Genomic DNA, 17,844 nt, shown 5'->3' with positions numbered 1-17,844 from the left:
CTGAGGTTGTTATTAATATCCTGTCTCAGCTCTCCTTTGCAAAGCCGGGGCCGAGAGTTGGCAAACCACGTTCCTCAGGCTCCTTGGCCAGGTTCTGCCAGTTGAGGACACTGCCAGGAAACGAGGCGAGAGGAAGAGAGAAGGTTTGGGTCTCTTCCTACATTTTTCTTTCTTTCCTCTTTGGGTGATGTCTTCGGAGCTGGCCGTATCCCTGCCACTCTCCCAGCGCTGTAGGTGACAGCCTTCTCTATTGTTCCTGCTCCTCAGGGGGCATCTGGTCCCCAGGTGTGGCCTCCTTCCTGAGTGTGAGGTTCTGGTGACATGGCAGGGCTCCTGCTAGGAGCTGTTTCCTGCAGTTATTTAGTTGGGTTTCTGCAACTCCCCGCTTTCACTCTTTCAGCCTCCCACACTCTGTAACCCTTTCCTACATTCTCTCTGAAATTCCAAGTGTGTTTTCTGTTTCCTTGACAGGACTGTGACTAACAGAGTACTCCATGAGGGTTTTTTTTTTGCCAAAAATAACTGTATTTTGCCCCTTAGTGGGACTTATGGGGAAGCCGCAAAGTGTCAAGGTCTGGAATCACTTATTTTAACGAGTGTTTTGAGGCTGCTTACTATGTGCCAAGAGGCATGGTAAGTGCTCTCCAAAGATTATTACATTTAATCTCTAGAACAGTGCTCTGGGGCAGTAGCATAATAATCCACATTTTATCAATGAGGAACTGAGGCACACAAAGTTAAGGTGACCTGCCCAATGTTCGAGAGGTAGAAGTGGTAGTTTGAGGACTAATGCCCTGATGATTTATAATAATGAAAGTGAAAGAAAAAAACCTGACGGGTTGATGGTGGCAAGAAGGTCCATCTGCAGGCAGGAGTACTGAGATGAAGATGCATAAAAGCACAGATAGTCTGTCGTGGTCAGGTTCAAAATCCAGCATCAACAGAAGGGCTACAGAGACCTTCTGATGGGCTGGCAGAGCCCCCAACTGGCATCTAAGTACAGCAAGGAGCTGCCATGAGCACAGCAGATAATGCAGGCATGCACTGTCCCTCTCTGGAGGTTATGGCTACAGAACTGGAATTACTAGCAAGTTTGTGACCCCCAACTTTTTCTCTCTTTGTTTTGTAAGTAATAAAGATTCCTTTGAACCTTGCTATGTCAACAGAGGATTCGGGGTTTTCTAAATCAAGCAGAAACATACCTAACAAGTCTCTTCTCAGTGAACTTCTGCCATTTATGACCATGTAACTGATGCTAAAGCTGAAACTCCAATACTTTGGCCACCTCATGCGACGAGCTGACTCACTGGAAAAGACTCTGATGCTGGGAAGGACTGGGGGCAGGAGGAGAAGGGAACGACAGAGAATGAGATGGCTGGAAGGCATCACCGACTCGATGGACATGAGTTTGAGTGAACTCCGGGAGTTGGTGATGGACAGGGAGGCCTGGCGTGCTATGATTCATGGGGTCGCAAAGAGTCGGACGCGACTGGGCGACTGAACTGAACTGAACTGAACGAGTATTACGTACAGGGTATTATGCTTAGCAAAAAGTCAGACAGAGAAAGGCAAAAACTGTATATTAACACTTATATGTGAAATCTAAGAAATAAAATGAATGCATGAATATGACAAGTACAGAAGCAGATTCACAGATATAGAGAACAAACCAGTGATTTCCAGTAGGGAGAGAGAGGATGGAAGGGCAAGTTAGGGGTAGGAGAGTAGGAGACACAAGCTACCACATACAAAATAAACATAAACAACAAGGTTATAGGGAATCTGACCAATATAATAACTTTCAGTGGAGTATAATCTACTAAAGTATTGAATCACTATGTAGTACACATAAAACTAATATAATATTATAAATTTATAATTCAATTAAAAAAATCTCTCAATGATCATGTAACAATTTGAAGTGTATCTGGAGAACTGAGAATAAAAACGTAAGGACACAGCTATTTTAGGTTTCTTGTGACTTTAAACTAATATGTCATATTTTTAGTGTTTGAAAACCAAAACTAACATTTTTGAAAGTGAAAACTCTAACTCAAAATCACATGGAAAAAGAAAAGGCCAAACAGATAGGGAAGAAGAGAACGTGTATGGATGTTACTGAATTTCCATTAAAAGCATCATCTAAGAAAGAAAATACCCTACAGCCCAGATTACTATACCCAGCAAGGATCTCATTCAAATATGAAGGAGAAATCAAAAGCTTTACAGACAAGCAAAAGCTGAGGGAATTCAGCATCACCAAACCAGCTCTCCAACAAATGCTAAAGGATCTTCTATAGACAGGAAACACAGAAAGAGTGTATAAACTTGAACCCAAAGCAATAAAGAAAATGGCTACGGGATCGTACTTATCAATAATTACCTTAAACGTAAATGGGTTGAAATTTTCAAAAAGGCTAGGAAACAATTCTCATAGCCATCAATAGTTCGGTGTTGAGTTCATGAATAGTTTTTAAAGTTTGGGACAAACTGTAGTATTTGCTATTTGAAGTACTATTTGTAATTGGCATATTACGATGTAACATTGGTCTTCATTTCCAACTTAAAATGCCTAAAAATGCCTAACAGGTTTTTAGATTTGTGAATTTTAGTTGAAATGTATTTTATGATGTTACTAAACCTGTAGAAATATTGAAATATTTCAGAGAACTTATTCACTGTACATTTAATTTATTTATAAAAGTTATGAACTGTAGAAAGTTTTACTTGTTGGGTCAAATGCTTGTTGCTTCAAATGCTTGTTGCATTTGAAGTGCTAGTTACAAGAAAATCAAATACCTTCAATGTATAAATGCTATTAAGTTTTTAAAGGACTCTGGAGTATAAGTAAGTTTGTTTAAAGAAATTTAGTCTGTTCAACTTGAATCAGCTCTGTCAAACATTAATGAAAAGCCTCATTTAAAAATAAATAAATACAAAAAAAATATAAAAGCCATCTTGTCTGAGATGTGACAAGATGGGTAAGGACAACTGTTGAACAGCTGAGGCTGAGCTTTAATACACTCTGTCAGTGCTGTGTGTGGATAACGTGGCTCTATTTTTTAGCCACTTGACCTCAGGAAAGTTAGCTAAATTGCTAAGCATCCCTCATCTGTAAACCGGAGATAAGATAGAGTTGCTGTGAGAATTACTAAAGGAAATCAGCCCTGATTATTCACTGGAAGGACTGATGCTGAAGCTCCAATACTTTGGCCACCTGATGGGAAGAGCCAACTCATTAGAAAAGACCCTGATGCTAGGAAAGATTGAAGGTAGGAGGAGAAGGGAACGAAAGAGAATGAGATGGTCGGATGGTGTCGCTGACTCAATGGATGTGAGTTTGGGTGGGCTCTGGCAGATGGGGGGCTCTGGCAGATGAGGGACAGGGAAACCTGGTGTGCTGTAGTCCATGGGGTCACAAAAAGTAGGACATGACTGAGCGAATGAACAACAATGAAAATGAAGTGACTTGAGTCAAGAACCTAACACAGATCCTTAATAAGGCCCAATAACTAGCTATTTTGTAGTTATTATTGGATTATTATTGATGGTTTGAAGTATAACTAGTACTATGACAGAAAAGTTCCCATAACTATCATGTTTTTAGTAAGCAAACTTAGCTCAGTGACTTCTAGAATAAACATGATAGGTAGATGTTAACATAAGCCCACCACTTTGCCAACTGGAAATACTTTAGTTATTAAGTAATGAAAAAAAATGCTCAGAGGGCCAGAATTCACATTAAGGAAAAAAACCCCAACTGACCATCTGTGCATAACATACACATTAAGGATAAGACCAGAGGTCTCCAGAGACCATGATGAGAAAGGTGGCACCGTGGAAAGACCATGAGGCTTGGACCCCAGAGACCTGTGTTCCAATTTAAATCCTGTTAGCAGGCTCTGTGACTTTGGATATGTCATATAATGCATGTCTCTGCATTTCTCTTCCTTTATCTTTTAGACAACATCTGTAAAATAATGAGTGTCTAAAATTCTTTGGGATGGCTCTACCTATATGTCTAAATTTGAATGATAAGCAATTTGTGGGGAGGAGCTTGTAGATAAAGGCAACTGTTCTACCCTCTCTGAGGTTTACCATTCTCTACTGGCAGGAAGAAAGGGCAAAGAACTGTGCTTGGAACCACTGAGTCAGCCTTTGAGGTCTCAAATGTTGGACTCCTCACTTAGGGAGCCTTTGCCAGCTGTCCCTCCGTGGATGAATGACCAGTGGTTTTCCTCTGACCTACCCATCATTCTCACAATATTTCAAATGTCTTCAGTCTGAGCCAACTATTAGAAATAGCCACTAGCAAAACACGAGACTAGATAAGAGTGGTGATGTTGGTAAAGACATCTTCGGTGGGGAAAGGATAAACATATTGGAATGCAGTAGGACTTTCGATCCTTATGCATAATAAGAGCTTCATGTTTGGTACCAACTGTGCAGGAAATCACAAAAAGAATTAAAATTCATGTGTGCAACCAACTTCCACAACACTAAACTGTTCTTAACTTTGAGATAAAACACATTTGCCTCTGTATTCCTCAGTGCTCAATTTATAATCTCCTTTCAAAAAACAGAATTCTTATTAGGAAAGAAAAATTCAAGAATCAAAACTTCAGAATTAAAATCCCACCATTTGACTGGGAAGCAAGAACTTATAACAGTTTCTTCGTATTCTTATGAATTGCATGCTCCAACACAGGACTGTTGCGTAGAACTTGAAAATATATACTCCCAGTAATCAGGTCAAATATATACTTTAAAAATGATAGTATTTTTTTGTTTCCTAGTCAAATTTTGGAGTACACTTAAAAAAATAATAAATTGCTATTGGAATTTTTGAAGTCACAAAAAATAATCTTTTTTAAAAAAAGAAAAGGAGTAATTCTAAGAGACAGCAGCTGCCCATTATAGTATATAATTTAGGAGTGGAAACATCTAGGCACTAACTGACACTTTTCAAACTTAAAAGATTCTGAAAGTATGGACACAGTGACAACTGCTAGTTGAAATATTTACAGCATATTTAAGTACAGATATGTATAGTATAATGTGGAAGTGGGAAAATAGACCACTCTGCCTTAACATAAAAATGATTCATAAAGAAAGGGAAAACCCTAACATGAATTATAACATCAGTCTTCTTTACAGGCTGTCTGGATTAGGTTTTAAACTTTAGTGGGCCTGAAGAGACTTGGAATATTGTCTATGTATTGCCTCAAGAGACACCATGTAGGACTAGGAGGACTCTAAAGGAAAAAAATGAGAGGAACAAAATATGACAACTTCTTTTCAATTGGCTGGTAAGGCTTCCCTGCTGAGTAATTATGGGTGGGCACAGTGGGTGGGGAAGTGGGCATATTGATTCCCGGGGGTTGAATCACCATTATTTCTCTTCAGGGTTCTTCAGCACCTCTGGACCTTTTTTGCACCTTTTCCTTATGATTTCCCTACGGCAGTCACTAAGATCTGAGGCATATCTTTGACTTCTCTTACACATCATGGGTGAAGAGCAGAAATGCCCACAGGAGCAGGCAGGCCAGAGCAGAGGTGACCACAGCAAAGGGTGCTGACCTGGAGTGTCCATGCTCTCCTCTCCAGCGTGAAGCAAGGGAACCAAGTGGTGCCACAACTAGTGGTTTTTTGAAAGAATTTGGGCATTTTAGTGAAATATGATATGATTACTTAGTGATGATTTAGTGATATGATTTTAAAATGTTGGTTTCTTTTAAAAATATCCTCGGTTCACAACATGCTTTTCTCTGGCTCGCATCCCTCAGGCAGGACCTCCACTTGATTGTGACAAAGGGTGCAAGGCTACTGGTGGGCCAGCTCGGGGGTGTGTACCTGGAGTGGGTTTTCTAATGTCCCACCCACAGCACAATGCACCCCCAAGCCTTTTTAAAGACTTTGTGAATTCTCTGTATCAAATCCCTTTCTGCTTAAGACCGAGTGGTTTCTTGTTCTTGCAACCGAACCCAGATGGATAGCTAAATTTATCAAATTGCAACTTGGAGATACAATGCCACAGAAGATTTATTTCAAACAATTCACTTAAAAAAAAGAGAGAAAGGGGAAAATATCATAGACAACACTGATGCTTTTCCCATCTAAATGATAACCTGTATCAGCATAAATAAAGGTATCAAGAGTTATATACCACAGCCCCGGAGCAGGCAAGGTATCTCCCAAGCTGGCCAGAAAGGATTGGGAGTTAGAAGGAACTCTGATTCAGATCCTCAAGGAACCTTATAAATACCCAAGGGTTGAATACCTCTGGTCAAGAGACTGAACCACAACCACTGCCACCAAAAACAAATATACAAAACCCTTGTATTTTTGTGCTGAAAATTCTAGTACATAATTTAACAGCACATCCAACTACCTGCCCTGACAATGAGGGCACTAGCAAATGGTAAAGAAGCCACCACAGCTTCACATGAGAATTGATTTTGACCTTTCAAAGAACTTCCTGTGACTTTCCATCTTTTGAGCAGCTATTTACATTTGAGCAAAAGAACAGTCTTCACAGCTGTACCGTATGAACAGGAAAAACTGTTGCTTGACTAATTTACATAACAGATTTGAACATTCAAGGTACACATTCATGGTATAAATTACTTAAAATTTTTCTAATCTGAGGAAGCTACCCAAATTACTTTTACAGTTCAGATGAGTTGAATAAGTTACAACGGAGCTTTATTTGTTGGTCCCAGAGTACAGTGATCCAAATGGAAGTCCAGGCAAGATTTATGATTCACCTTGTCCTTCCTTCCTCTTTTTCAGACTGTCTCACCTGCTACCACCTAACCTGTATCTAGCTGAGAGAGAAGGGAGCAGCAAAAAAAGGAATTTCTATAGAAGCTTCAACTATCAAATCTTAACCTGCTGAAGACCAAGCTAGGATTTACAAGGAAGCACACATTAAAAACGAATCTGTCCTATTGAGTCCTCCTTCTGGAGGTGAACCAAGTTGCTGGGTTGGAGGGGGAAAATTACTTACTGTATAAAAAGCACTTGTACAAATCTGATCTTGATTCTTGAGAGCTGAATTTTAACAAGAACCAGTTCGACATTTAACAGATAATTATTGAGATGGTATACACAGTAGTCCCTACCCTGTAATTGAAGCTAGTTACAAAAATGCCTATATAAAAATAGAAAAAATAGCTAATCTCACAATGTTGTGATTTTTTGTAAAGATATTTTCTATTACTAGAACCAGTGTTTGAGAACATTTTATCTAATTTTTTATTAGAAAAATATCTAACAAAAATTAACTAAGAAATTTCAGTAACCCACCCCAACATTCAGATTCACAGTAAATGTTTGAGAGTCACTGTATTAGTTTCCTATCGCTTCTGTGGCAAACTGTCATAAACTTCATAGCTTAAAATAAGACAGATTTATTATTTTATAGCTCTAGCAGCCAGAGTCCTAAAATTCAAAGGGTTGTAAGAACTGTGTTCCTCTGTGGATGCTCTAAGGCAGACTGTTTCCTTGCCTGTTCTGGCATTTAGACTCTGCCTGCGTTCCTTGGCTCATGCCCCTTTGTATACCTTCAAAGCCAACAGTGTAGCATCTTCAAATCTTTCTCTCTCTCTTTTCTCTGCTTCTGCCATCACACCTTGTCTGACTCTAATATTTCCTGATTTCCTCTTATGTGGACCCTGTGATTGTGCTGGGTCTATCTGGATAATTCAGGATACTCTTCCCATTTCCAGATCTTTAACTTAGTCATATTGGCAAAGCCCCTTTCACTATATAAGGGAAGAGCAACACAGGTGCTGGGGATTAGGAAATAGAAAATTTTGGAGGGCTGATATTCTGTTTATCATGGCTACTAAGATCACTCATACAAAAAGAAAATATTCAGATATCTTTGCAGCTATTTGTGAAAATATTAACCAAGAGTGCTCGCTTTAAAAAAATTCATAAGATTTTAAAAACAAAAATGATGAAAGATTCATATTTTTTCCCATAGAATCAAGTATATATACTTCCTACAGGAAATAATGCTTAACTGTGAATAAAAATCAGGAGGGTTTTCCCCCCTACCACAGTAAAAGTCCAGATTTTCTGTTTTTCTTACAGGACAGGCGATGGTCACAAACTGGTTGTCATGGATGACTGGACGACTCATTCAGAGACGCTGGTCTAGCTGTGACAGTAACATGGTAACAGCTGATTGATAATTTGATTGTACTAAGTATTACCTGTTTGAATAAAGCGTAGTCCTGTCATGTGGATAATGTTCATTGACATACAAGGAAGAAGATGAAATTGTGGTCGCCAAGGAAGCGGCTTCAAACAGCGAAGGAGTACTAGGCACCAGATCTGGCCTGTGTCGGGATCCCAGTGCTGGGTGACAAAAAGCAAAACAAGCCCTCATGAATCTCACTAATAAATGTTGTTTCAGTGTCTATGATAAGCTAAATGAGTCAAAAGCATTCATTTTACATATCAGGCTGCAAATTAAGTTGTGAATTAATTGTGCTCTTCTGAACTGCAGCAGAAATGTAAATAGCTTCTTGCAAATAGGTTAAACAGAAAGGAAATTGGACTAATTTACAAAATGGCTAATGGAAATGACATTATGAATGTTCTTTTTCAAACCTAATAAAGTGATTTACTGTTTCAAAAGATGACATAAAAAACTCCTAGGAGCTTGAAGAGATAATTCGAGAGAGATTAAAAGGATGATTGGCAAATGTATAAACAGTGAACCTGATTCCCCTTGGAGGCTATGCTCATATCTGTGATTCTCAGTGCAGATCTAAGAACTCAGATTTGCTAAGAGCCAGGAAACAAATGCTTCAGAGACTAACAGCCATCTAGACCTTAACCTTGTTTGAGCCTACATGCATCTGTGAATATTATTCACAGCTCTTCTTGATATTATATTTTAACAAGCAAGACTGCTTTTTTTTAAAATGAGACTCATTTTTCTTTAAAATGTAGGTACCTATGGAAATACTCGTGCAAGAGTATCCCCCATCAGAAAAGTAGAACAGTCAAGGCTGTGCTGACTCTGAGTCTATGTGGATTTTTTTTTTTTGGACAGCTGAATCTGGATCATTTTAAATCATCCTCTCCCAATGGACAAATTCACATCAATTACTGATCAGCCTGTCAGAGTTAGTACTTTGCTTAAAGGACCAACCACAAAGATCAGAGTTCCTTTAAAAAGAGACATATAAATTTTAAGAGATAGAATACCGTGAACGAATCTTGTTTTTATCATTCCATAGTTGGACCTCCCCTCATGGAGATACTTTATTTTTTAATTTTATGGAACTACAGCTGACACATATTCAGTAACACTGGATCAGTTTTAGGTGTATAACATAGTGATTTGATATGTTTATTGGGTTGGCCAAAAAGTTTGTTTGGGTTTTTTTCTGTAAGATGGTATGAAAAACCCAAGTGAACTTTTTAGCTAACCCAATATATATTGTGAAATGATTATCACAATAAGTTGAGTTAACATCCCATCACCACACACACTTATAGCATTTATTTCTGGTGATGAGCATTTTTAAGATCTCCTTTCTTTGCAACTTTCAAATATGCAATACAGTTATTATTAACTTGCATCACTATGCTATACTATGAATTCTTTTTAATCCTTTCCCCAAAGTAAGCTAAAACAGATGATAATAAATACAATATAGCCTTAAAGTGTTTGTGGTATTCCTTTATAGGTACCATAGGCTCAGAATTATGAACCGTCATGAAGTGTATGAATGGAAATTGACCCTAATTGGCACAATTACATGAGTGTGAGGTTTTGGACTTTGGATTTGGAGGGATATAGATGGAAAGGTGGGGTGAGTAATGGAGGGAAAAGGGGGCAGGCACAGAAGGCCTGGACTCTGGACTAGGAGACTAGACACACATTAAAGTGGAGGAGACGGTGCAGTTTTGCCTCTGAGTCAGATCAAAATAAAGAATTGCCATGATGACTAATAGATGACAAGCATATAAAATTACATAAGTACGCAACATTCAAAAATCAACAAGTCTAGCAGTTGACAACTGGCTGGCAATCTTCAACATACTTGATTCCACCTTCTCATTAAATACCCAGAAAAATATGAACACTCTCAAGAATATAGAAAAGTGGATCTGAAACACAACCTCACATCAGATTCCAATGAATCGCTATTAAATATAAGGTGGATGGAGCTGGACTGAAAACAACTAATACAGACTTGGGTCTTGGGCATACTCAGCTTGACTTCACAAACCAGAGGCTTCCTGAGTGATAGATTATAGAAAAACACTACCTGTCCAGTGATTTGGGCCTGGGTCAGCGAGCACCCAAACACCAAGTAGCTGACTCTTACAAGCAGCTCAATGAACCAGAGAACTGTTTCCTGATGTGCCCATACCCTTCAGTTTTTTTAAAAAAGTAACTAGAATAGTGGGCAGAATTCTAGAATGTTCCCCAGTGACCTGCACCCTTATATAATCTCCCTTTGAGTGTAGGTAGAAGCTGTGAGAATGATGAGATATTATTCTTGTGATTATTTTATCTTGTGTGGCAAAAGGAATCTTGCAGATTTAATTAAGGCTACTAATCAGTTAACTCTGAGTTAAAGGGTCTCCCCTTTATCCAGGTAGGCCTGGCCTAATCATGTGAACACTTTAACTGTATTAAAGGGTCAGACACGGTCATGGCAGAGATTCCAAGTGTGAAGGGCAATGACTTGCAGGAAATTCTCCGTCTGAAGATGGAGGGAGCTGCATGGCAAGGAACAAGGATGGTTTCTAGGGGTGAACCTGGCCCACACCTGTCAGATAGCAAAGACATGGGTACTTCAGCCCTATGACTGCGAGGAAGTGAATTCTGCCAACAACTGGAAGTGCTTGGAGGAGGGGTCTTCTCCAGCACCTCCAGATGAGAACTAGCCTAGCCGACACCTTGATGACCCGTTTCTGAGGTGACCCTGATAAAGTTGTGTCCAGAGGACCAGGTAAACCTTGCTAGTTTTCTGACTTACAGAACGGGGAGATAATAAGTGGACGTAAGCTGCTAACCTTCTGGTAAATTGTCACATGACAAAAGAAAATGAATACAACCCAGACATACTGAGAATGACAGAAAACACATGATTAAAAACTGGAGGGGTGTTTGGTGATGACTTCGCACACTCTGAAAGGGAAGTCCCCAAATGCAAAGCATTATAAAAAGACTGAATCTTGCAGCAAACTTTGTAGATGCAGAGAATTGTCCAGATAAATTCATTTAAAAATAATATGTCAACAGTTTCAAAGAATATGCTCAACAGGTTCTTCTTCAACCTTCAGAGACCTTTTCTGGTTAAGTGCCTTTCGATTTAAAGCTGTAGGTCCAATAGTTCATTTGAAAAAAAGCACGATTTGTGTACTGCTTCTATGTTTCCAGACTTTCTAGATGCTATGTAGTGTATTTATTATACTTACCCCCTCAGATTAACAACTGGACTCACAGCTTATACTTTAGAAGCAATATATACATGTTTATATAAGCATAGCTGACAGAAGCCGTATTGAGCACACTATCTGAAAGTTTGTCAGAGTTTAAACATGAGTTAACTCTAGTGAATTAAGCAGTGTGGTACGGAGATACCAATGCAGGGAAGCTAGGGAAAGAGCATGGATATCAGCAACTGGAGCCATTAACTCAGAGTGAGGAGCAAGGGCAATTCAGTAACTCTTGTTGAAATTACTAAATCTGGGTAAAAGTTGGTTTATAAGATGAGAAAAAAGAAATCCAACTTGGCACATATGGATAAGTGCTGCAAAAGGGCTAAGGATGAACATACTATTTTAAAGACTCTGAGGAAAAGAAAACCCCAAGGAGAGATCTAATATTCTACAGGAAGTAAAAGGAATTTTCAGGAAATGCTGGGATTCCCAAAAGAATAAACTGATAATAAAATCTAAAACCCTCTTATAGTATTAGAAGAGAAAATCCAAATGATTAACTCAATAGATAGAGAAAAATATTTGATAAAATGCAACACTCATTCTTGATAAAAATTTTAGAAACTAGGAATAAAAAGGAACTTCCTTGACTTGATTATGGGTATCCGATACATCAAACTACTTTATCAGAAGTGAAACATTAGAAGAATTCCCTTTAAAATCAGTATGAGGCAAGGCTTCCCACAAGCACTACTTCTATTCATCATTGTACCAGAAACCCTAGACAGCAAGTAAGAAAGATGTGAGGTCTATGCAGTAGCAACAAACAGCCAGAAAAACCAAATCTTAAAGATACACTATCTGAAAAGACAGAAAACATGTATCTGTCTTTTTTTTTAAATTTTTTATTTTACTGGAGGCAAATTACCTTACATTAATATATTGGTTGGTTTTGCCATACATTGACACGAATCCGCCCCATGTGTACATGTGCTCCCCCTCCTGAACCCCCCTCCCACCTCCCTCTTCCCCATATCCTCCCTCCAGGTCATCCCCGTGCACCAGCCCCAAGCATCCTGCATCATGCGTTGAACCTGGACTGAAAAGACAGAAAACATGTATCTGTCTTTATCTCTACAACCATTTGAGGAATAAATCTAACAAAAGGTAGGAACATGACATGCCAGGAGAAGATTATAAAACTTCTATTAAACTCATTAAAAAGGACCAAAATATATTGATAAGTCACTGCAATGCTCTTGGTCAGTTCAGTTGCTCAGCTGTGTCTGACTCTTTGCGACCCCATGGACTGCAGCACGCCAGGCTTCCCTGTCCCTCACCAACTCCTGGAGCTTGCTCAAACTCATGTCCATAGAGTCCGTGATGCCATCCAATCATCTGATTCTCTGTTGTCCCCTTCTCTTCCTGCCTCATATATAATATCTATGTGTGTTTGAAAAAAAAAATATATATATATAAGTACAGACCAAGGTCTACTAGTGAAAATACCAAAACCTTCAGATTTGGTACCTTCAGGTAGTGGGATTATAGATCTTTGTTTCTGAATATTTTAGTATGTTCTAATTTTTTTTTACCATAAACCAATATGGGATTGTTTATGTTTCAAAAATTTTACATTAACTGTGTCATACTATAAATATCTTAAAAAAAATCAGTTAAGAAGATCCTTTTGTAGTTCATGAGCATGATGATTGGGTGTTCACACTGCTGCATGACATGTGCCTCCCTGCAAACCTTGTTATGACACCGGCATAGTACCTGTCTGATGTAAAAAAAAAATCAGTTAAGAGACTTTGTTTCTTAGAGAAACTATTTTCTAATTTTTCTACTGTGAGTTTACATTACTTGTATGAATTAAAAAAAGAAGAAAAAAAGAAAAAATTCTTGTGGTTTAAGTTCTGTGTCTTTACCTTCTTCATCAAGGCTGCTAAAACTCTGCCCTTCTGTCAGCAAATCATGCTTCTCATCCTTCCATTCCTGGCTAATTGAGGACACAATCTCCTGTGAGGTTGCCTTCAGGGCAGCGATGGAGTTGCACCGTTTCTTGGAAGGTGACGCCTTCAAAGCTAGAAAAAGAAAAAGAATAGATAATTATTGTAAAACCACATTAATAATATTTTTAATTAAAATTTTACTCATGACTTATTAACATTTTTGTCATTATCCGAGTAGGATGCAAGGAGCTTTTTTTTACATACACAAGGAAAGGGAGACAATATTATTTGTCCAAAGTGACTTAAATCAAAATGTCTTAGAATAAATCCGGGTTGACCTGTCTTTTCAGATTTTGAAATGTAGTCTTACATGAGGTGAAATTCAAATGTTTATTGCTAAAGAATTATTTTTCCTCCTCTGAGCAATGTTTTTCTAGTGCTGAGAGGAGGCTGAGTGGGTTGATAAACGCAGATGGTAAAGTAAGGAGAATTCTCATGACCCCAGTTTTATTAACTTGGGACTGGGAATTTCTAAACATGCCAATGTTTAATCTTACGTTACCCAATTTAGCCAAGTTACTTCTGGTTTGCTTCTTTCTTTCAGTGACTTTCCACTGAAATTTCCGACCCTTTCGATCTTTTCTAGGCCATGGTTACATTAGATGTATAATTCACTCCTGATCTTTGTCCAAACAGCATTCTATGACTTCTGAAGTGTGTTGGAAACCTGTACCAAGGCAAGTGTACTTCACCATCAATCATGCTCACTGAAGGCTGTGACTTTACTTTTGATATGTCAGTGGGAGCTGCTTCAGTTGCAGCCAGACCATCTTCATTTATATTCTCTTTAATTATTCTTCTTGTCTGAACATTGTGAGAGCATTTCCTTGGAAGGCAGAGGAAGTGGGAAGTTGAAGCCTGTTTATACTTCTCTCTGAACTTGGTCTTGGCAGTGTCTCTCTTCCTTTAGAGGTTTGCATGTAGGGGTAACCTGACAGCTGATGCATTAGACTGACTGTGTTTGGCCTTGGGAATCTCAGAGCTTAGATTATACAGCTCATCAGGGCCTTCCCATCGGCAGCTTGCAAGAACTTAGCTGGAGAAGGGCTTTGGGACACACAAATGAGGAAAGCATAGAGGGCAATCTCTCCACTTAAAAGAGAAGGGGAGGTTTATGTGTCCCATGAGCAGTATTATAATGATAATAACCTAATTATAATCAATAACATGTGTAGAGGGCTTCAGAGTTTGGAAGCCAACACTAACATTCTGCATCTCAAATTATCCAGATGGTCATCTGAGGGAGGTAGGCCCTTTTATGGGTAAAGAAACTGAGTAGAAAAGTTGTGACCTGCTCAAGGTCACAGAGCTAGAAAGCCTGAAACCCCAGGTGTCTTTCTTTGAAGTTGTTTAATTGGTGGTTCACATCCTAGCTCTTTGGCATTCTATGTTCTGATTAAAGTGAGGGGTGGGAAAGATAAAACTAGAGTTTGTTTTTCTTTGAGGAGGAAGATTTTGAATGTTTAAAGACTGATTGAAATGGATTTTAATGGTAAATAAGTGGAACAAGTAAGTCACATTTTTAAAAAATCATCCCATCAAAACAGTGGTCATGCTTGAAGTAATTATCCATATGCTGGCTTTAACATTCTATCTGCTAACTTTTAGGAACCTTCAACTCTCATCTTTCAATATAGTAGAGTTGACTCTTGAACAACACAGGTTTGAATTCAGTACTAAATACAACAGTTTCACATAATCTGGGGTTGTTGGTTAAATCATCAGATGCTGAGGAAGCACAAAGAAGGATGTCTGACTCTAAGTTACACGGGAAATTTTAATCATGCAGGGGGTTGGTGATCCTAACCACTCCTCCCACTGATATTCAAGGGTCAACTGTATTTTAAAATTTCTAAGTCAGAAGATCTCAGTGTGGTTAAGGGACTGCTAGGAACCCCTGGAGAATCCCATGGATGGAGGAGCCTGGTGGGCTGCAGTCCGTGGGGTCACTAAGGGTCGGACACGAGTGAGCGACCTCACTTCCACTTTTCACTTTCACACATTGGAGAAGGAAATGGCAACCCACTCCAGTGTTCTTGCCTGGAGAATCCCAGGGACGGGGGAGCCTGGTGGGCTTCCGTCTATGGAGTCACACAGAGTCGGACACGACTGAAGTGACTTAGCAGCAGCAGCAGGAACCCCTGAAATTCTCTTAGAAGGTCTGTGATGTTAAAACAACTTTCTTAATAAGAAGTTGTTTATCTTTCTCACTTCTATCCCGAGTTTTCTATGTGACCTGTGGTTATAATCACAGATTGAATTCAGAAGCAGACATGAGAATCTAGATGTCTTCTATTAAGCTAGAATTATGGGCTTGAAAAAATATAAAATAATGCCACTTTCTCATACAATTATTTATTTTGGAAAATATAATTATTTTTCAAAATTACTTTTTTGTTAATATTGACTTATGTTGACAAGCAATTTTTTGTTTTTATCTTATAAGAATTAATGCATATTTAAAATTTCACTCAATCTTAAATTCTAATAGGTTAAATAAAGATATTAAGAGATATAATGACATGAATAAAGGATCTTTGGGGTCATAAGTCATTTTTAATAATGTAATGTGGCCCTGAGAACAAAAGATTTGAGACTTGCATCGTTCTAGGCCAATGCTCATTTCCTAAACTGAGGAACAGCCAGGATCAGAAGAATGTTGGCAGTGACATGGAAGGATGAATGAGGGGAAGATGCTCAGAGAATGGTCTGTACTTGTGACTTATAATGGACCAAAGGCCAAGAGCCCCAGGAAAGAAAGAACTCTTTGCTCATTATCAGCATACATGCAATGTGGAGCAGAGAAGACCACAAACAAATTCCTGCAAGGACCACACAGCACCTAAAGAAAGCCTGTACTTTTGTTGTAAATGGTTACTCTCCCTTAAAGGAATTATCTAAGACTCTCTCAGTGGATAAGGACTTGAATCTTGCAGAAATTGAATACCTCAGGGACTTGTTTTGATGGGAGAATCTCAAAGGATGATTTTGGCTGGTTACTTTCTTTTGTGCCACAGAAACTCCTGAATTTGTCTTTAGCTCACCCATCTGCCACCCCTGAAACTCTTATGTTCATTCCTACCCCTGGGCATTTTACATGCTGCTCCTCCTACATGAGATGTCTTTCTTGCCTCTAACTTTAAATGCTGGCTTGCATTTTAGGACTTAAATATTCTTTTTTAAAAAATTTTTATTTAATAAATGGTACAAAGCACAATGCCAAAAACATTAACAGTTAAAATTTCACCAAATGAAAAAATACTATAGAATAAACAGTTGTAAAAAGCTACATTAAGTTATTTTACAACTGCCTCAGGCTGCTAAAAGAAAAAACCCCAATGCCATACCTAAGTTATCCCTCTCTCAAAGTAATGCCATTTATGTTATAAACCATGAGCACCCCATCAAAAGACGGGAACTGCTTTTGTTAACTAATATATATATATATATATATGACTGTATCACTTTGCTATACACCTGAAACAAACACAACACTGTAAATGAAATATAGTACAATATAAAATAAAAATAAGTAACAGATCCTTGGGGCTTTACACCGAGTTAAGAGTTCCTATCAGAGGGATAACAGCACCACAGCTGTACTGAATCCTCATGAAGGAGGCACACGAATGACTGGATTACAAGAGTTACAGGAATAAGAGCTGCTCACTTCCCAGAAACTACAGCTCACAGAAAACCAACAAAGGCACGAGATACAGACCATTTACTTATGAATGTGTAAAACTTAAGAAAGTCCACATTATTCCTACAACATGTTGAAAGTGCTTCAGAATTCACACAATACTAATTTTCTTTTGGTTCTGGTTAAATTATATATACCAGTTTATCACAAATGGTAAAATCTGTAACTCTGTTCAAAGTTTTAAAAGATTACTTAAGAATGGTTTCTTGTATTTCTATGCCACCTTTATAGTTCTGGTTTCTCATTTCTTAATTAGTAAATTCAGCATGCAGGTTCTATCCCAGGCTAATTTATACACTTCCAGAAGGAACGGCCTCTTGAATCCACAGAGTGTTGAGGCGGGGAGCCCCCAACCATGTCAGATTCATTTCACATATGATAATATACATGTACAGTCATCAAGACAGTATGGTACTGGTATAAAGACAGAAATATAGATCAATGGAACAAAATAGAAAGCCCAGAGATAAATCCACACACCTATGGACACCTTATCTTTGACAAGGGAGGCAAGAATATTCAATAGAGAAAAGACAATCTCTTCAACAAGTGGTGCTGGGAAAACTGGTCAACCACTTGTAAAAGAATGAAACTAGAACACTCTGTAACACCATATACAAAAATAAACTCAAAATGGATTAAAGATCTAAATGTAAGACCAGAAACTATAAAACTCCTAGAGGAGAACATAGGTAAAACACTCTCTGA

At 38.4% G+C, this 17,844-nt stretch overlaps 1 protein-coding gene and 1 non-coding gene across 4 annotated transcripts in view; one reads left to right on the top strand and one right to left on the bottom strand.

Annotated features, from left to right (window-relative positions):
* Window positions 1-17,844, bottom strand: part of PIP5K1B (phosphatidylinositol-4-phosphate 5-kinase type 1 beta) — a 356,657-nt gene that overhangs the window by 86,039 nt on the left and 252,774 nt on the right. For all 3 annotated transcript variants that reach the window (XM_088837923.1, XM_088837922.1, XM_055428357.2), the window contains 2 exons: window positions 13,350-13,505; window positions 8,223-8,367 (listed from right to left, as the gene is read on the bottom strand). In XM_088837923.1, coding sequence (XP_088694049.1) covers window positions 8,223-8,367; window positions 13,350-13,505 — 301 coding nt within the window. The remainder of the gene's footprint in view (window positions 1-8,222; window positions 8,368-13,349; window positions 13,506-17,844) is intronic.
* LOC129557666 (small nucleolar RNA U13) lies at window positions 13,103-13,207 on the top strand. The gene has a single exon (XR_008686266.2). It is a non-coding gene; the product is annotated as a small nucleolar RNA U13 (small nucleolar RNA).

Source organism: Moschus berezovskii, chromosome 7 (assembly GCF_049115385.1).
Source record: "Moschus berezovskii isolate FMDL1 chromosome 7, NW_MosBer_1.0, whole genome shotgun sequence".
Lineage (NCBI taxonomy): Eukaryota > Metazoa > Chordata > Mammalia > Artiodactyla > Moschidae > Moschus > Moschus berezovskii.
Note: the sequence above shows the minus strand (reverse complement) of the source record. Positions and strands in the feature narration are given on the sequence as shown.